This window comes from Bos mutus, unplaced genomic scaffold (genome assembly GCF_027580195.1).
Source record: "Bos mutus isolate GX-2022 unplaced genomic scaffold, NWIPB_WYAK_1.1 CTG201, whole genome shotgun sequence".
In the NCBI taxonomy this organism is placed as follows: domain Eukaryota; kingdom Metazoa; phylum Chordata; class Mammalia; order Artiodactyla; family Bovidae; genus Bos; species Bos mutus.
This window is the reverse complement of record NW_027219464.1, coordinates 401,258-421,838: the sequence shown is the minus strand read 5'-3', so window position 1 is coordinate 421,838 and position 20,581 is coordinate 401,258. Positions and strand designations below refer to the sequence as shown.

Here is a 20,581-nt window from a genome sequence, read left to right as displayed (position 1 = left end):
AACATTCTGTGTATTCTCTCATCTGTCAATGGACAGTTGTTTCCACCTTTTAGCTATTGTGAACATAGATGCTCTGAATATGAGTTAAATTGTCCATTCAAGTTTGTGTTTTTAGCTTTTCTTGAGTATATCCTTAGTAGTATAATTTCTGTATTGTATGATAATTTCTTGTTTAATTTTTGAGGAACTTTCATATTCTCTTCCATTGTGGTTATATAATTTTACAGTCTCACTTGATCATGGGTTTTCTTCTTTAATTTGAGGAGTAAACGAAGCATTTTTATAAAGTATGACATTGTGTTTGGATCAGTGGCTCCAGTTGGCGGTCTGTTGAAGCAGCTCCTGGTGTGTCTTCAGTTTCCTCAGATTTCTAGGGCATTTTTCTTACTAAATAAAGGGATTGTGTAACATGGGTTGTGGCTTTTGTAAGTCAGCAGACTGGCATTAAGAACACAGTTTCCTCACAGCAACAGTGTTTTGAATATTATACTTGCTCATTTCAGAACGAACAATCTAAGCCTGAAGTGTTTAAATATTGTCACCCACAGAGTTAGTGATTGAGTCCAGACTTATAGTCCAAGTCTCCAAATTTCCTTCCTTAAATTAGCTTTTCTGCTCTCATCTAATTTGGCTCAAAATTACTTAGTTGTCTCTTAAGTGTAAACCTACACCCTTTACGCTTCAGACAGGTCCAAGTTCACTGAAATAGGACGGTGATTTTGCTTCTACCTCCTGCTCCTCCCTTTGCCATCCTTGCTGGAGGGGCTGCTGCCACACTCAGGAGTTAGAGGGTGAACAAGTATCCCTAGAGCCATGCTGTCAGGGGTCATCCTACTCCTGCTGACACCACTCAAGACTTCTGGAACACATGCTCCATTGTGTTATGTTCTAAGATGACTTGGTATCACCTTAGGAATCCAGTTCTCTGTCTCCCTCTCTCATTTCAGGCACTTCGCCTGAGTAGCTCAGCCATGGGGAAGACCACCACCGGCCAGATAGTCAACCTGCTGTCCAACGATGTGAACAGGTTTGACCAGGTGAGCTGTCCCTGAGGGATCCTCTTCCATTTCCCATCCTTCTCACTGGGTTCAGCTTATTGGGATGCGAGGTGCCAGGGTTTGGTGTCAGCCAGGATTCCATTGAGGATGTAAGACAAAGGTTGTATTTATCCAACTTTCATTTCTCTGTGTGCAACTTTGATGTAATTATATGTATTGTTCTGTAAATGAGAGTTTTGTTTTTCTAATAATAAATAGGCAGCAGTGTTCTTGCTCAGGTTTGGTAGTGTCCCTAGGGGTCCTCCTGGCATGGCCCTCCTTGGCATGTGGTGTGGCTGTTGCTGAACTGTCTTCCTCCTCCTCTGGATGATGAAGGCCTGGTGGGAGGGATTGTTCTTTCCCCTGCACCCTGTTCAAGTGCCTGCTGCATAGGGAACCTGCGAAGAATAATGCCAAGTGTGTGGTCCCCAGCAAGACACAACCTCCTCTCTACCATCCCCTCCACAGTCTTTTTTCCACTGACCTTATGCATAGATCACATTACCCAGGGCCTTGTAGCTGTTGGTCAGATCTGTGTTGAACTAGATACTTCTCTTTCAAGTATTCATTCATCAAACATGAAGTGAGGCCTCTGCTCACTTTCAGGGATGAGCAAAGCTTAGTTTTTGCCCTATAGAAGCCACAGCCTATCAGGGAGCTAAATACACAAGTAATTACTGGAGAAAGTGGTAGGTACCATAATATAGGTTTTCCTGGGATGCCATGGTTCCCCAGAGGAGATGGGGTCTAAATTCTAGGACAGAGAGCATTTGGGGAAGCCCTGAGCTCATCTGTGTTGTGGACAAAATCGACATCTTCCTTCAGTGCTGCTGGTCTGATTCTCCCAGGACATCCCTGAAGCCAGCCCTGTGCTGCCCCTGAATGGCATCATCTGGGGTGGACACTTGGATTTCTGCTTCAGCAGGTTTAAAACCCAGTGAGATCATTGCTGTTTAGGTTCCTGTCTCTTCCTTCAGAGCAGATTGTTTCTATACTCTGTCCTCACTCGTTTTATTGTATGCAGTCCTAAGAAGACTTTGTCTCTCTCTTTTAAGGTAACAATGTTCTTGCACTATCTGTGGGTGGGGCCACTGCAGGTTATCGCAGTGACCGCCCTGCTCTGGATGGAAATAGGAATGTCGTGTCTTGCTGGGATGGCGGTTCTCATTATTCTTCTGCTTTTGCAAAGCTGCTTTGGGATGTCATTTTCATCACTCCGGTAAGAGAAACCCTTCTTTTAAAAATGGACACTATGTAATTGGTAACATCCACAGTTTGCATGATGCTTTTGTTGAAAACAAGACAAATGCCTTTTCTGGTCTCTTCTTTGTATAGGTTGTAGACCCTTCAGGCTTAGCCAGTGAAGGCTCCAGCCTTAAACTGAAGGCTGATCCTGAAACAGGAACAGTGAAGGCATTCACTGGGTCCTCTTGGCACCATATCTAAATAAGTAGAGTGTTCTTCAGCAGAATTTACCCATGTCCAAGTTATTTAAATCTTTTCAAATAGTAATAATCTTGTAGGCCCTTTTCTCACCACATATATTTTTGGCATGCTTCTGTTGGAACCTTTTCAGGTATTCTGTTCATGTTTGCAATAAGTTATAAGCACCCCCAGGGCCAGGCTGATCTTCATTGTGTCTTTATGAAGCCCCACATTCAGAGCAGTACATGTGACAGAAAAGTGGCTGGTGGTGAAGAGCCTTCTGCTGCTGAGTTAGACCTGAAGCAGGTGCCAGAGGGTTGGAAGTGGGTGGTTGTCAGGTGATGGAGATGAGCTATTTGAAGCTCCTTGAGCCTTGTGTGTGCTGTTTGTGTTCTGTTCCATGCTAGGTGTCTTTCTCTATCTGGAATCCCCTCTCCTGCCATTGATATGGAGAGAGGTTCCCTGTCCTCCGAGGCCCTGTTCCAGTGCTGCCAGGTCTGTGAAGCTCTTCTTGTTCTCCTTTCCTGCTGGAATTAACAGCACCATCTTTTCTGCTCCCCAGAACTTTATTCCTGTTTTATTACAGCACAGCTACTGTCTTCCTGGTAGATTTGGGTGCTTTTCTGCCTTCCCTACCTGACTGTGACCTCTTTGAACAGGTGGTTTGTATCTGACTCATTTCAGGTTTTCCTTAACCGATGCTGCACGTTCTCCAAGTTACTTCTTGAAATGGGCTGAGTGTTTGACTTCCTAACTGAAACCCTTTTCTCCATTTGTACTTTGAGTAGGACCTGCCTATGTTCTAAGTGCAAAAGGGCTGTAGAGAATCTTTTGATTCCTAGCCCCGCCTCCGTGCCCACTCCTGCTGCTGCTGCTGAGGGAAGTTGGGCTGTGGTCACTGAGGCTTGTCTCACGTCTGTCCCCTCAGGAGTAGGACCGCAGCTCTCACAGACGACAGGATCAGGACTATGAGTGAAGTCATAACTGGCATCAGAACAGTAAAAATGAATGTTTGGGAACAGTCATTCATAAACCTTATTACCAGATTGAGAAGGTAAGTGTGAGATATATATGTATATATATATACATATATATCTCACTCCATACTTTCATGGTTTATTTCCTAGTCTACTAAATGCTTTCAATGTCTTACCAAATACATTTTTAAGTTCACCTTCACATTAAGGTGAGCTTAAATACTTACTATTCACTGCATCCTCTACATGTTGCAGGAGGGTTCTGTAGAATAGTGGAGACATCATTTAACCTTCTCTTCCATTTACTATCGTCTCAAAGGAAAAAATATATATGCTTCTTACCTGTATAGAAATGAAATTCTAAGTAGTTCTTAATACCTCAAATCCTAATGAGCAATGCTTTTAAGATATTTAGCATTTGAGACAATGACATGCAAACTAAAATTGTAACTTATGTTGATGGAGTACAAACAGGGAGATTATAGAGACTGGGTGTACTTGTATCGAGCTGAACTATATGAATCACTGTTCTTTGTCATTGTCATGCATAGTTGCTTGTTCGTGTCCAACTCTTTGTAACCCCATGTACTGTAGCCCACCAGGCTCCTCTGTCCTTGGAATTTCCCAGGCAGGAATACTAGAGTGAGTTGCCATTTCCTCCTCCAGGGGATCTGCCCGACACAGGGATTGAACTCATGTCTCCTGCATTGCAGGCAGATTCTTTACCACCAGGAAAGCTCATGAATCCCTATTATTAATTTCAAATGGAGCTATGAAAATGCTGTTCCTTTTGTTTTGCTTCATGTTTGTAGGATGTTTCTTCATCTTTCATTTAAATATCTGATGAGCATTTCTCTGACTCTACCTTGTCACCTCTAACTTTGCACCTTTATGGGGGCCCCTCCATCTGCTGGGAATACACTTCCTTCTTCCTTCTACTCTGGCCTCCACCAAGCCTGACTGACTCCAGTTCATCTTCTCAGGGTCCACATGTGTGTATGACTTGCCCTGACTCCACTGCTCAGAGTTGCACACCTCTGCTCTGGGCTCCCTTGGGGGCTGTGCTGACCATTTCTGTCCATTGTCTCCCAAGTGTTTTGGTTGCTAATTCTCTTCTCCAACACATTCATGAGCCCCTGGAGGGGACAGGTTATGTCTTTCTGTGAGGAGCCTGGCCCAGGACTTGTGATTATGAATGTTTGTTGAATGAATGTTCAAACCCAGTCTGACTGATGCAGAATGTTTGAAAGTGTGACATTAAGCCTCTTTTCACTTGAAAGATTGAAGTGGTGATGCAGTGTGTGATACTGGTGTTGGGGAACCCCAAGTGTGCACTGTGTAGTGAGGTGAGGGATGGTTTATCTTTATCTGTGTGTCCATTCCCTAGAAAGGGGCCACTCACACGTGGCACTGAATCCATGTCTTGTATGTTGATGCTTCTTATAAAACCTATATCCTATTCTCTTTTATAGGAAGGAAATTTCCAAGATTTTGAGAAGTTCCTACCTTAGGGCCATGAATTTGACATCATTTTTTGCTGTGAGCAAAATCATGATTTTCGTTACCTTTATCGCCAATGAGCTCCTTGACAACCTGATCACAGCCAGCCAAGTGTTTGTGGTGGTGACGCTGTTTGAGGCTCTGCGGTTCTCGAGCACCCTCTACTTCCCCATGGCCGTCGAGAAGGTGTCAGAGGCCGTCGTCAGCATCCGAAGAATCAAGGTTTAGTGAAAAATAACTTTTTAAAGTTATAGGTGGATTTTACCTAAAATGCCTCTTTTTATGTGGTATCATTGTGTGCCAGTTAGGTGAAATTTAACTCTTTCAGTGCCAAGTTGGCAGTCTTTCCAAAATGTATGTATTTCCCTCTTTTCTTAGGTAAAGTGTGTTAAAAGTATCATAAGACCCATGCTCCTTTATGGACGGTAGCATAAATAAAGCCTCACAGGCTCTTGACGTTCAGTGATGGCTGCTGCGGCTGCTGCTAAGTCGCTTCTGTGGTGTCTGACTCTGTGCGACCCCATAGACGGCAGCCCACCAGGCTCCCCCGTCTCTGGGATGACTGCTGGACAATTAAAATGTCTGAAAGCAGGAGACACAAACAGATTGCATCTCCTGTGCTACCTGGAATGACTAGGCAGCAACTGTGCACAGTACCAGGGTGAACAGGATTCCTCTCTGGGCCGGGAGGGGAGGAACTTGCTGAGAACTCCTATTCCCAGGGCAGGAAGAGTGGCCTCAGCTTCACTTAGTTCTCTGTGTTTAAAACTAGATTCTTTGCTCCATAGATGTTTTCCTGCTGATGTCTGATCTCTGCATTTTTGTTCCTGTCCTTATTTTGCTTAGTGTCTAAGCCTGTCTCTAGCTGCCCCCTTCCTTTCAAACCTGTGATTCCCACCATACCTCCTGTCTCTTTTATAAACTCTCTGTGCTGCTGCTGCTAAGTCACTTCAGTCATGTCCAACTCTTAGCAACCCCATGGACGGCAGCCCACCAGGCTCCCCCGTCTCTGGGATTCTCCAGGCAAGAACACTGGAGTGGGTTGCCATTTCCTTCTCCAATGCATGAAAGTGAAAAGTGAAAGTGAAGTCGTGTCAGACTCTTAGCGACCCCATGGACTGCAGCCCACCAGGTTCCTCCGTCCATGGAATTTTCCAGGCAAGAGTACTGGAGTGGGGTGCCATTGCCTTCTCTGAAAACTGTCTCTAGTCAGGGGTAAATAATTTTTATCATGAAGACTAGGGCCTTGCACACAGTAGGTGCTCAAGTATTTCTGTTTAAAATGAAGATTAAATGGGCTCTGTGAAAATGAATGATTTATTATGACCTCAAAGGCCTAAGAAGGCTCTATTTTTATTGAAGAGAGGAAGGGGGACCCATGGTCTTGGCACTGAATGACTCAATAGAATTGCAAAAGATCTCAACTTCAAAGCACTAAAAGTCTTCAGTGACTTTTGCATCCAGTCAAATGTGCCTCTGAGGTTATATTGTTCACAAAGCAGCTTTAGGTTTTCCATTACCAGCCACTGGGAAGTCAGTCTTTGTGGCTGCAGTTCTGACGTTTATACTTTCCTGCATAACCTGTTCTGGGTCTGCACTTCCTGGCTAATGGCCATTTAATTTCAGCTCTTTCATCAGACTGAGTCCTGGAAAAAAATCCAGCCAGCACTTCTGATGCTTTTAGGAGCTGATCATGTATAGAATGGGGTCTCATTTTAACCCTTGGAAGACTGACATCTGTTCCCCTCAGGACTATTATTTGTGGACAAGTGCTCAATAAATTGAATTCACTTAGGGCATAATTTTCCTTTTCTTTCTTTTTTCTTTGAAAGTGAGGGATTTCTATTCTAATATACACACACTCAATATTGGTTACATGCTCAAGTTGAAACTGTATTTGATTCTGTCTAGACTGAATATTGGAGAAGGCGATGGCACCCCACTCCAGTACTCTTGCCTAGAAAATTCCATGGACGGAGGAGCCTGGTAGGCTGCAGTCCATGTGGTCTCGAAGAGTCAGACACGACTGAGCGACTTCACTTTCACTTTTCACTTTCATGCATTGGAGAAGGAAATAGCAACCCACTCCAGTGTTCTTGCCTGGAGAATCCCAGGGACGGGGGAGCCTGGTGGGCTGCCATCTATGGGGTCACACAGAGTCAGACCACGGCTGAAGTGACTTAGCAGCAGCAGCAGACTGAATATATAACATATACATTACTCTCCAGGGCCCTTGGTCTTTTTAATCAATAGAAATTGATAATAGGCCAGATGATAAATTCAGACAAGGCTTTTTGAGGCTTGTGCTACAGCACAAAATATGAAAACAAGAAACTGATGCCCGTTGATTCTTTGAGATGGGCCGACTGGTTCCTTAAGTGGGGTGAGGGTAGGGAGGCTTGGTCGTTTGAGCCACAGGGATGACTTGTGTGGTCTGCCCACCGTCTTGTAGGTGCCGTGTGTCAAAATCATATGCAGTTCCCTGCTTTGCTCCCAGCAGCTCAGAAATGGCAGTTGGCTTGTGGTGTTTTTATGTCTTACTGTTTGAAATTGCCTTTGTATGTGTGCAGTTATATTTAGTCCCTTATGGTTTCTTTGTAGTTTGTTGCTCAAAGAAATGTTTGTTCAGGTGCAAACCCTCCCATAAAGGGTCCTGGGTCCCAGCCTGTCCCATCACCTTTTGCTTGCTGCTCTGTCAGCTTAGACTGTGTAAGGCTGTAGCCATGCAGTCAGTGGTTGGATGGTTTGAACAGCCGTGCAGTCTGTTCCTTCTTTTAGCTGATGCCCTCAATGGGCTGACTGTGCAGGGCTCGGTCTTAGTTGGAGTTGGGACAGTAAAAGTGCACAAATGATGTAGTGTCTCCTCTGTACGTGACTTACTATCCTTCTGGGGATTCAGAAGTAGGAAGGGCAGTGCCAGCTGGGGATGTGCTGAGCTAATTTCAATATGGCTAGTATTTAAGAAGGGCTGGAAGGATGGGTGGAGTCAGAACTCAGGGTGTCCAGGCAGAGGCCACCAGTGGAGTGTGGACTTAGGTGCTTTGGGTCACTGGGGGGTGTTAAGCTTGTGGACTCTCTCAGAGGGGCTGTAAGATCAGGAGGGAGTTGTCTTGGGGTAGAGTTAGTGATGTTGCAGAAGGAATCAGAAAAATAAAAGCTGTATTATTGAGATGACTAATGGTGAATGAGATTCTAAACTATGTTGTTTCAAGGGGAAAAGAGAATTGGGAGAGAGATGAACTGTTTCAGAACAGATGAGAGCTGGTACCTGGCTGACAATGTGGGAGATGGTGTGGAGAGAGAACTCAGGCTGTGGTGGTTGAAAGCCTGCCAACGTGTCCTCAGACCACCATCTGTCCATCCTGCCTCCTTCTGGACTCAGGCTCGGGGAGGGTAGGAGTCACCATGCCCGGTGCTAGGTTCTCAGTGAGCCTGGATGAGAGGAGGAGGGCATGAATGAATCGCATCTCCCACCAGCTGGGCTTTGAGAGAAATGCACGGATCACATCTTTCTTTTCCTGCAGAACGTTTTTCACATTCAGTTTTGACCAGTTCGATGTTGAAGCTGAAACTCCAATACTTTGGCCTGATGCACCTGATTCACAGCGCTGACTCATTTGAAAAGACCCTGATGCTGGGAAAGATTGAGGGCAGGAGGAGAAGGGGATGACAGAGGATGAGATGGTTGGATGGCATCACTGACACAATGGACATGGGTTTGGGTGGACTCCGGGAGTCGGTGATGGACAGGGAGGCCTGGCGTGCTGCGGTTCATGGGGTCGCAAAGAGTCGGACATGACTGAGCAACTGAACTGAACTGAACTGCCTTTGACCAGTTATTCATTTTAAATAGAAGGTTGCAATCACATTTATGACTCTGAGGCATGATAGATGGGATGTCAAGGTGTTTAAGGTAGTAGATTATTGTTTATGTGTTGTTTTCTTTCTCAAACATCCTTACATGCTTGTTTCAGTTTTTCCCCATATAGGTTAGAATTTGGTTTGCCTGTGGGTTCCAGAGTTACGCATGGTAAAGCTGCTTACAAGGGTCATTTGTTTTTCTCTCATCCAAGAATCCTTGTGAGGCTCTGTATGGGTTTCCTGGGGCTGCTTATATGAAGTACCACAAACCACGTGGCCTAAAACCACAGGAATGTGTTGTTTCACAGTCCTGAAGGACAGAAGTCTAAAATCAAGGTGTCAGCAGGGTCAGGATCCCTCTGAATCCGATAAGGGAGCACCCTTTATTGCCTCTGTTAGCTTTGAGTGGTTGCAGGCCAAACTTGGCATTCCTTGGCTTGTAACTGCCATCACTCCAGCCTTTCTCTCCATCAGGGAAGCTGTTTTCTGTGTGTAAATCTGTCTCTACATTTCTCATAAGGACTCCAGTCTTACTGGATTCAGGGCTCACCCTACTCCACTGTGATCTCACTTTAATTGATTACATTTACAGCAACCATTAAAAAGCAGAGACATTACTTTACCAGCAAAGGTCTGTCTAGTCAAAGCTATGGTTTTTCCAATAGTCAAGTATGAATGTGAGAGTTGGACTATGAAGAAAGCTGAGCACTTAAGAATTGATGCTTTTGAACTGTGGTGTTGGAGAAGACTCTTGAGAGTCCCTTGGACTGCAAGGAGATCCAACCAGTCCATCTCCGTGGTGTTAGAGACCCAGACTCTTTCTCTCTTGTTATCCCATCACATGTGACCTCGACCCAGCTGGCAGCCCCCAAGGTCCAGGCCTTTGAGTGGAGTAAGGTCCTGGTTGCTGTCACTCTCCACTGACCTGGATTTGGTTGCATGGCTGCTTCTATCTGCTTGGGAGTCTAGAAGCAGAGGGCACTTTAGCTGCCAAGTGCACCTAAAATCTAGGGTCTGTTACCTCAGAAGAATGAGAGCAGATTTTGAGGACAGCCAGCCATTTCTGCCCCATGTTCACAGTTCTGGGACCTTGGGGAGTGGGAATGGTCTAAGTTGTGTGTTCAGTATCTCTACCCCTCTAGCTTTTCTCATTGAATTATGTCTAGCATTTGCAAGGCAAGAGGGAGTTTTCTTGTATGTGTTTGTCAGCTTTGTAGCAGTTTATAAGACCTTGTCTTATTCAGCTACTTTGCATCGATTGACTGCCAAGTGGTGTAGAAGATAACAAGTGGTAGCTGTGGCCATTCCTGCTGCGGAGGAGGGGGCACCAAGTAAGGACAAGAGACAGCATTTGTGAAAAGATGCTTGTGAAATATTTTTTAAGGCATAGAAACTTAAGTGTGTTTTCTTTTTAGAATGATGACAAGCAGTGATATAGATTTGACACACACGAGGAGAAAAGCGTTGAGTACAGGGTTTGCACTCAGAGTCTCTGTCATTGGTTTTGTGTTCCCAGCCTGTCTTCTGCCACCTGATTCCTGACGGCCTGGGAAGGGCCTTCCTGTCTGTGTTCCTAACAGTGTCACATGGTGCTTGGCACATGGTGGGATTCAGTTAATATTTATGAAATAATTTCCTACCAGCTCACCTGTTTATTGTTGCTAACACAAGTAAAGCAATAAAAATGTCCAGCTTCTAAATGTATTGGAGTTTAAATCCATATTTTCTTCTTAGAGAGGAACCAGTGCACTTGTTAAGAAAGTACAAAGAAGCCTCATGGCTAGGAACCATTTGTTTTATACATGAACCCATACATGCACATGTAGACATGCGATATATATGTATGTATATGCAATATTATATATATGCTATAATGTATTATGTATTTAGATGTATATATACTATAATAATAGTATGTTACATACTATATACTATTTAATATTTCTTCTATGAACCAAGACCTAATAAAATACAGTTGTAAAATGATAGGTAGGTATAAATGATAGGTATCAAACTTTTTATTGCAAATTCCAGGGAAGCAATTGTTTTGTTTGTGCTTTGTTTTTGAAGTAAAAAAAAAATCTGTGTTTTGCCTTTTTTCTGTAGAACTTTCTATTACTTGATGAGGTATCACAGTGCTACCCTCAGCTGCCATCGGATGGTAAAACAATCGTGGATGTGCAAGCTTTTTCAGCTTCTTGGGAAAAGGTAAGACACTTTGCTTTCCAAAATTGTGCCTGCTAAAAGACAACTGTGACATAGATTTATTAGAAAATTTTGAGATTTTACACATACTGTAAAATGTGACTTTCTCATTTACTGAGAATATGTTATAAAAATTCTCAGAATAGGAATAAGGTTTGCAATCAATGGAGATTAAGTGTAAAATCAGCCTGAGGCATTTGATATGTTGCTCTTTTTTTTCATTTTCAAGAGAGCTTTCAGTGTATTAGCACATGTTGAACTTAAAGTATGTAAATTATTCTTTTAATTTTCATTTTTCATTGTTTTATTATAGACTATATAAATATAATTATAAAATAAGTATAAAACAATTATAAAATTGTTATAAATTTTATATTAAATTATAAAAATAATTACAAAAATATAATTTCCTGTGCTATACAATAGGATCACCTTAAACAAAAGACATAGAGCACAAATACATCTTTTCTTGAAAACCCAGATCTAATATTTTGGGCTTAATTGTGAAGTGTCAGTCGCTTCAGTTGTGTCTGAGTCTTTGTGACCCCATGGACTGTAGCCCACCAGGCCCTTCTGTCCATGGGGATGGATACCCACCCCAGTATTTCTGTTGTTTTTGTTCAGTTGCTCAGTCATGTCCAACTCTTTGTGACTCTATGGACTGCAGCATGCCAGACTTCCCTGTCCTTCCACCATTTCCTGAACTTGGTCAAACTCATGTTCATCCAGTCGGTGATGCCATCCAACCATCTCATCCTCTGTCATCCTCTTCTCCTGCTTTCAATCTTTCCCAACATCAGGGTCTTTTCCAATGAGTTGGCTCTTCGCATCAGATGGCTAAAGTATTGGAGCTTCAGCTTCAGTATCAGTCCTTCCAATGACTATGCAAGATTGATTTCTTTTAGGATTTATTTGTTTGATCTCCTTGCTGTCCAAGGGTCTCTCAAGACTCTTCTCCAACACCACAGTTCAAAAGCATCAATTCTTTAGCATTCAGTCTTCTTAATGGTCCAACTCTCACATCCATATATGACTACTGGAAAAACCATAGCTTTGACTATGTGGACCTTTATAGGCAAAGTAATATCTCTGCTTTTTAATACACAGTATAGTTTTGTCATAGCTATTCTTCCAAGGAGCAAGCATCTTTAAATTTCATGGCTGCAATCGCTGCCTGAAGTGATTTTGGAGCACAAGAAAATAAAATCTGCCACTGTTTCCACTTTCTCCCTTTCTATTTGCCATGAAGTGATGGGACCAGATGCCATGATTTTAGATTTTCGAAAGTTGAGTTTTAAGCCACCTTTTTCACTCTCCTCTTTCAGCCTTCATCAAGAGGCTCTTTAGTTCCTCTTCACTTTCTGCCATTAGAGTGGTATCATCTGCATGTTTGAGATTGTTGATATTATGTCAGAATTCTAGATTCCATTTTGTGATTTATCTAGCTGGGTATTTTGCATCATGGGAGGAGGGTTCAGGATGGGGAACACATGTATATCTGTGACGGATTCATTTTGATATATGGCAAAACCAATACAATATTGTAAAGTTAAAAATAAAATTAAATTAAATTAAAAAAAAAAAAAAAAAAAGTTAAATAAGCAGGGTGACCGCATACAGCTTTGACATACTCCTTTCCTGATTTTGAACCAGTACATTGTTACATGTCCAGTTCTAGCTATTGCCTCTTGACGTACATACAGGTTTCTCAGGTATCAGGTAACGTGGTCTGGTCTTCCCATCTCTTTAAGAATTTTCTGCAGTTTGTTGTGATCCACACAGTCAAAGGCTTTAGTCAGTGAAGCAAAAGTAGTTGTTTTTCTGGAATTATCTTGCTTTTTCTGTGATCCAACAGGTGCCAGCAATTCGATCTCTGGTTCCTCTGCCTTTTCTAATTCTAGCTTGTATATCTGGAAGTTCTCAGTTCATGTACTGATGAAGCCTAGCTTGAAGAACTTTGAGCATTACTTTGCTAGCATGTGAAATGAGCCCAGTGGTGTAGGAGATGAAACATTCCTCTGTCCATATGGGAATCTAGTAAAAGAAGGAACCTTTTTAAAGTCAGCTAAAGTTGCCTCAAATCCCCAAAGAGATAAGATTAGATGAAGACTCTCCAGGACTCAGTGTCTTAAAATAGGAAAGAGAAAAATGTGGGTTATATTTTGCATATCAATTATGTTTATTATTGCTCTTTTCCACTTTGTAAAACAATTTGTGTTACTTTATTGAAATGGGTACATTTTCATGAACTTTAATTTGTAGGCATCAGAGACTCCAACCCTACAAGGCCTTTCCTTTTCTGTCAGGCCCGGTGAACTGTTAGCTGTGGTCGGACCTGTGGGCGCAGGAAAGGTAAGTTGTGATGCCTTTTGTCAGCTTTAAAGCAACACCGCAGCTCCTGTTAAATCCTCAGAGTGGAACCCAGAGCTGAGTGTGACTCAGTTTGAATCGAATGTGTCTAGAACAGTGTTCCTCTAGGTGTGTTCCATGGAACATTCATTTTACAAGAATGTTCCATGGCCAAATAAATCTGGATAAATGTACACTGTCTTTTTCTTTTTGCTTCACTTTGCCAAGTTAGGAACTGCTTGTGGGGAATTTGGATATCTCAGTGAAGGAAATTATTTAAGTGACAACTGCTCAGGATAGACAGAGACAATGGGGACTTTTTTTCATCTTAGTGGCCTTTCCAAGAAGTCTGTAGGTAGTAAAGGCTCTTCCCGGAAGCTTTGAGCATTTCCTCCTGTGACTTGACTTGATCCTGTCAGTGCACGTGTAGTGAATGTTCTCCACGTGCTGGAGCTAAAGGTACAGATGTGAGCAAGACTCCGACTCTCTGCCTTTCAGAGGCAACCAGGTTCTGGAGTGAGACAGATATGCAGGCAGGTTATTTTAGCCCAGTGTGATGAGAGCTCTGACAGCATGAAGACACACCACATCTGTGTGATGTTGAAGATTGAAAGGAAAGGTGCACGTGTGCTTGGTCTGAAACAACAAAATACAGAAATTTAATGTGGGATGTGGGCTTCCCTGGTGGCTCAGTGGTAAAAGAATCCACCTGCCAATGCAGGAGACACAGGTTTGGTCCTTGGTCCAGGAAGATCCCATATGTGGAGCAACTAAGCCTGTGCACCATGACTGTTGGGCCTGTGCTCTAGAGCCTGGGAGCTGCAACTACTGAGCCCATGGGCTGCAACTGCTGAAGCCTGTGCATTAGAGCCTGTGCTCCTCAACAGGAAAATCCATGCACTGCAATGAAGACCAAGCGCAAGCAAAAATAAATAAAATTAGAATTGTGGTATGGCAGAAACTAACACAACATTGTAAAAAAATAAATGAAAAAAAAAAGAACTAAAAATAAATAAATAAAATTATTTTTTAAAATGTGGGATGTGTATATGAAAGGGTGCTGATTTCCTCTATGATGGACTTTGCTCTGCAGACACAACTCACTTCACAGTTCTTTCAGTTAATCATCTTTGGATATATTCTTCACACATAGTTTTTAAACAAGTGTTTGTTAAGTAAAGGATACCAGATGCAGGATGCACTAAACATCATATACAGAAAATATACATTTTGCCAGGCTCTGCTAGAGACGGATGTTAAACATTCATAATTATTCTTTGCTGAGTAGAATTTCATTTGGCGGATATTCGGGCAGAGTAGATTGTTTATACTGTTAATATATTCCTTGTCAGTCATTATTTTCATTGACCATTAGTGTTATTTTCAATTTTTTTTGTGTCAACTGCAAGGGCTGTACTTTATCCTGTTCTAAATGAAAGTGTTTATGCTGTATCAAGCACCAGGATGGGGTCAGCTGTGCTGTGGGTTGTGTTCCGTCCTGAGTGCACCCTGTTCACATGTGTGGGTTCCCTTCTGTTTCAGTCCTCACTGTTACATGCTCTGCTGGGGGAGCTGCCCCCATGCCAGGGGAAGATCAGCGTGCATGGGAGGATCGCATATGTTTCTCAGCAGCCCTGGGTGTTTCCAGGAACTGTGAGGAGTAACATTTTATTTGGGAAGAAATATGAAGAAGACCGATATGAAGAAGTAATAAAAGCTTGTGCTTTGGAAGAGGTGAGTAATGACTTCTGAGTTGCATATACTTGAATTTCAAATGATGATAGTGTTGATTTTAATCTACAAGTTTTGTTAAAAGTTCTTTATAAAAAATGGATTTTTCAATATTGCTTAATATTTAAGCAGGACTTCTTGGTAAATAATGCAGACATATTTACATATGCTGCCGTTTTAATGCTTATGGGATAATGACCCTCTCAAAATACATTATCTGCAGGGTGGATTGTTTCATTCTGTGAAGTTTCATTCACTTTCAACTATTTTTAATGGAAAGTTACAAAAATTTACAAAAATAGAGAGCATGGTATAACGAACCCTCATTACCACCCTCAGCTTCAGCCAGATTCAACTGGTGGCCAGTCTCCCTGCATCTCTACCCCTGCCCTCTGCCAGCCCCACTCCCACCCCAGAGTATTGTGGAGCAAATCCTAGACCTCAGATTAATTCATCTGTAAACATTTCATTAGTTTTCTCTAAAAGATAGGAAAGCTTTGGGGGAAAGAATCACTATTTCACCTGAAAAATACTTCAAATTCGTTAATATCACCCACCTGCTAGTCTGTGTTTACATGTTGTTAATCATCTCACTGAGAAATCTCCTGCACCATTGTTGGAATCCACATAAGGTCTGCTCTCTGCACTTAGTTAATGCCTCCTTGGTCCCTTTCAGTCTATGAGTTTCTCCACTTCCTTTTTGAATTGTAATTTATTTTTTAAGGAAACCAGAATACTAACCCATGGCAGATTCATGTTGATGTATGGCAAAGCCAATACAATATTGTAAAGTAATTAGCCTCCAATTAAAATAAATAAATTTATATTAAAAAAAACAACAAAAGAACAAAAATAAAGTAAAATAAAAGATAAAAAGAATCTTACACACACACACACACACACACACACACACACACTTTAATACTGTGTCATTTCACTGAAGGATATTATTTTCAGAAACAGAATTGAATTTCACAGAAAATGGTAAGATGAAAGGTTTACCTATACCTTGGGATGTAAATAAGATTAGTGAGTAACTAATAAGAACTAAACTGATAGGAGAGTACAATTTGGCAAAAAGAAAAGAAAAAGGGTAAATAATGTTAAATACTATGTTACTCTTTCAGGTTGTAAAAGTTAGTGAATAATAGCATTAAAGGTCTTCCCCTGGGGTCTGTTCAGTGCAGTCTGGACATCTGACTGTTCTTTTGTACTGAGAGGAAAAGACAGAGACAGATTTTCAAAGGCTCCAAACCTGCTTTGTGAGGAAATAGTAATTCTCCTGGAACATCATAGATTGTATCAGGCGCGCACGTGTGTGTGCTAAGTCACTTCAGTCAGCTCTGCGGCCCCATGGACTATAGCCCACCAGGCTCATCTGTGCATTGAATTCTACTGGCAAGGATGCTGGAGTGGGTTGCCCTGCCCTTCTCCAGGGGACCTTCCCAACCCAGGGATTAAACCCACATCTCTTATGTCTCCTGCATTGGCAGGTGGGTTCTTTACCACTAGCACCACCTGGGAAGCCCTGTATCAGGTGAGCAGTATTTTACAATGATGTGGACAAACAGAATTGCTTGTTTAATGGGCTTGTTTCTTCTGAGTTATTGTTCATGGGTGATTGTATGTTTGTGGAAATGATGTCAAATTAGCAGGAATGAGATAGATTTTTGTTAAATGGTGTAGATACCATGTAAGAAAAGAAGGGAAAGCAAATGAGAACAGTAGCTCCCATTTATTCAGTCCATGTGCACATGCACACACAAAAATTAGATTTATGAGTTATTCATTGTTTATGAGTGTCTTTGATGTTCTCATCCTCATTTTATAGTTAGTAAAACTGAGGCCTGGAGTGATGAGACACCTCATCTCTACATTTACAGCTCAAGATCAGATCCGGGGGGCGGATACTTTGCTGGAGCCTCATGGGGTGACTGGACCAATAACATGGACAGTGTCCTGGGGCTTCACCCACCCTAGGCTTGTGTGCAACATAGACTCTGTGGAAAGGGGCTCTGCAGGACTGAGCTGCACAGCACTTCTTCTGAACATGATGTGATGTTTATAAACATGGACTGTGTACTTGGGACATGGAGTTGAGGTCCATTCCTTCCTTGGCAGGAAGGGAGGCCCAGCGTGGAGAAGTAGCATGGAGGAGAGTTCTGGCCCCAGCTTCATCACTTGCCTGCTGTCACTCTGGACATGTCCTGTTACCTGCCTGGACCTCTGATGTTTCTGTAGCAAAATGAGGACATTGCATCAGAGGGTTTCCAGGAGGTTTTGTTGTTGCTCTGAAATGTCATCTATGACTCTGATTAGCAAGAGGTCAGCATGGTCTTTATGACACCTGGGAACTACTTAGTAAGTTAAGAGAGCCTCTGCTTATCTCCTTTTGGATTCCAGATATCAGTGGATGGACGTAAGACAATCACAGGAAATAGTGGTGTCCTGGAGTTAGTCTGACCTGTAGACACAGAGATAGCATGTCTGGCAGAAAAGGCTTGGCCTTTGGAGAGAACAGTCCTGGGTACTGACTCCAGGTGTTTGTCTCAGTTTCTTTTCTTATTAAATGGGGGAGGGGTGGGATTACTGTAAAGGCTACAGAAAATACCTGTGAAATGTAAACAAACCAGGGTTTCAGTAAGTGGTAGTTATTGTTACTATTCTTTTTTCTCTCCATCCACCCAGCCATCCATATAAATATAATAAAGATTTCTCCTTACTATTCTCCCTACTCCCACCTCCCCCAAATCCTGAAGGAAAAACCATAAAAAAGCAACAAATATTTTAATTAATTTATTTTTAAAATTGGAGGATAATTACAATATTGTGATGGTTTTGCCATACATCAACATGAATTGACCATGGGTATACATGTGTTCCCCCATCTTGAACCCCCCCTCCCACCTCTCTACCCACCCTATCCCTCTGGGTGCCCTGCTTCATACATCAAACTTGCACTGGTCATCTATTTTACATATGGTAATATACATGTTTTCATGCTATTCTCTGAAATCATCCCACCTGTGCCTTCTCCCACTGAGTCCAAAAGTCTGTTCTTTACATGTGTCTCCTCTGCTGCCCTGCATGTAGGATCGTTGTCACCATCTTTCTAAAAGCAACATTTTTATATAACATATATTAGTAATAACTAGATGTATTACACTAGATCTGATTGAAGTAATTGTTTAAGTTCATTGAGCTGAAAGCTTTTCTGTAACAAAACAGGGAGACACGAACTAATCACACTGGCAGTGTTGATTCAGGCTGATGATGTCAACTCTAAGGTCCAGGAGTCAGAAGGCTCAGGAATGGAGTCCCAGTGGCTCTATTGACCAGGTGTTTGGTTTTGGCTGATTGATCTTTACAAGCCTGTTACTTCAACTGTAAAATGGAGATAATAAGACCATCAACCTCATGAGGTTGTTTTGAGGATGAAATGTGGTCATGGTTTTAAAGCAGCTGATTGCTAGGGACATAGCAAGTACTCTGTAAGTACTATTAAAATGATTTTGAAAATAAGTTAATTCTTATTTATAAGCTCAGCCAGTTTCTGGTAAAATTATGTTCATAAAATGTGATAGTAAGAAAGAAGGTATCTGAGTATTTAGCTTCCATTGTTTGAATTAATATTTCTATACTTTTATAGGTGCTCTACACATAGGACATTATATAAATGTAAAATGACAATATTCTATTACCATAATATAAGCAATATAGTATGTAACATTTGTCTACATGTTATCTTTAAGGCTTTTGAAAATGTTTAGTAAACACATATTTAAAGGTATCAAACTGATAAATTCTAGTTTAATATTTTTCCACATAGATCACTTACTTGGTCATTTTTTTTCAGATTGCCTTGACAATCAATGGATAATAAGTTTATTGATACTTACATGAATAGGTATAGAGGCCTTCAAGTCTTGAGTTACTTTAATATTATCTTCATTTCAAATATACTCTTCTTTCACTATCTGGCCAGCATGATGTGAAAGGGCAGAATGCTCTGAACTGAGATGAGCTTGGTTCAGATTCCATCTCTTCTGTTTAACAGCTGATGGTCCTCAGACCAGTGATGTAACCCCACTTAGTTTCAGTTTCATCACCTGTGAAATGGGGCCACTGCTTGCTGTGCAGCTTGTTGTGAGGTTTAGAGATAATCAGCGTCAGGGTCCAGCACAGATCTTACCTGCCAGGAGCTGAGAGAAGCCATGGGCATGTGAACAAATTATGGAGCATAATAAGATGGGTCCTTCATGCGAGATGTAAACAGAGCCTTAGGAACCCAGCAGGAAGCGATGAGTCCAGGATGGTTCCATGGGAGAGTGTGTGTGGGCTGAGCCTAGAAGGATGATGGGCAGGATATTGCCAGGCTGTGAGAGGAGGGGCAATTCCACATGGAAGAAAAGCTGTGAAGGAAGGCAGGCCTCCTGCTGCTTGACTCTGGGATCCAGCCCTCCTCTGCCAGGGCCTCATGTCCAGCCCACATTAACCATTTCAGCAGTCTGCTCCATGGTGTTTCTAGTGTTGTCTCCACCATTGCTGAAGAGCCCTTGATGTGCTTCGGGATGGATGGCACCAAACCAGCAGTGCCATTTCCTAGTTTACCTCTAGGTTGGGTGACTTCTATTCAGTGAGAATTGGTTAAAAGATAACAAACATGAATAAGAACACCTTCCTGTTAGTGAAAGGAACTGTAGTATATGCTCAGCTCAGGCTTTTCCCCTTTAATCTGATTAGAAAATGGTGGCTGAGAAATAAGCTTGACTTGGTTTTATTTCAAATCCTCCAATATGGTTTTCCCATTGGTGGCTTGTTCTTAAATAATTTGCAGAGTGAACAACACACCCAAAGTATTAGTAACAGACTCAGAGATAGTATCTTATGTCCTGGAAAGAGAGGATGTAAGTGCCTTTTCTAGAATGTGGTTAAGATTGCTGTGTTACATCATTGTGCTATTTTAAGAAGAAAACCATTTCAACAACATCAAATCAAAGCATAAAAACTAAGCAGAACAGTTTGCAAGAACTGTCAACAATGAAAGAGAGGCCAAGTAATTCTGTGTGTGTGTGAGGCTGAGAACTTAACACAGCTCATTTTTTTAATGACAACCAAAGGCAAGAGATGGTATTAATTTCTGAGCTCAAGAAAGAAAGAAGGTGAAGTAATTATAAATTATAACAACAGAGTAATTGCTGCCTTTTATCCAATGCACCTCCATTAAGCGTTGAGTGAGCAGAGAACCTGTGTGTCTATGTGTCTTTGTGGCAGTCAGGGAGGGTTACGATGGAGTCTCTTCTACTGTGGTCATGTGCTTTGCACGTTATGATTCACACTGTGAATGGGGTTCCACTGTTGGCTTGATGAGAAAATAGAGATCAGTCACCAATAGCAAGTTACAATCAATTCATATACAGAAGATCCTCAATAAATATCTGTTAAAATGGTCAAATGCATAGATGCTGTCAAAAACTACAGAATGAAAACAAATTA

At 41.9% G+C, this 20,581-nt stretch overlaps 1 protein-coding gene across 5 annotated transcripts in view; it reads left to right on the top strand.

The window, feature by feature from the left end:
• Nucleotides 1-20,581, top strand: part of LOC102288035 (ATP-binding cassette sub-family C member 4-like) — a 146,271-nt gene that overhangs the window by 3,381 nt on the left and 122,309 nt on the right. For all 5 annotated transcript variants that reach the window (XR_011463454.1, XM_070366752.1, XM_070366750.1 and 2 more), the window contains exons 2-8: nt 948-1,037; nt 2,093-2,256; nt 3,391-3,516; nt 4,912-5,161; nt 10,907-11,008; nt 13,268-13,357; nt 14,897-15,088. Coding sequence is in view for 4 of the 5 variants with exons in the window: in XM_070366752.1 (XP_070222853.1) it covers nt 948-1,037; nt 2,093-2,256; nt 3,391-3,516; nt 4,912-5,161; nt 10,907-11,008; nt 13,268-13,357; nt 14,897-15,088 (1,014 nt within the window). In the remaining variant the exon portion in view is untranslated. The remainder of the gene's footprint in view (nt 1-947; nt 1,038-2,092; nt 2,257-3,390; nt 3,517-4,911; nt 5,162-10,906; nt 11,009-13,267; nt 13,358-14,896; nt 15,089-20,581) is intronic.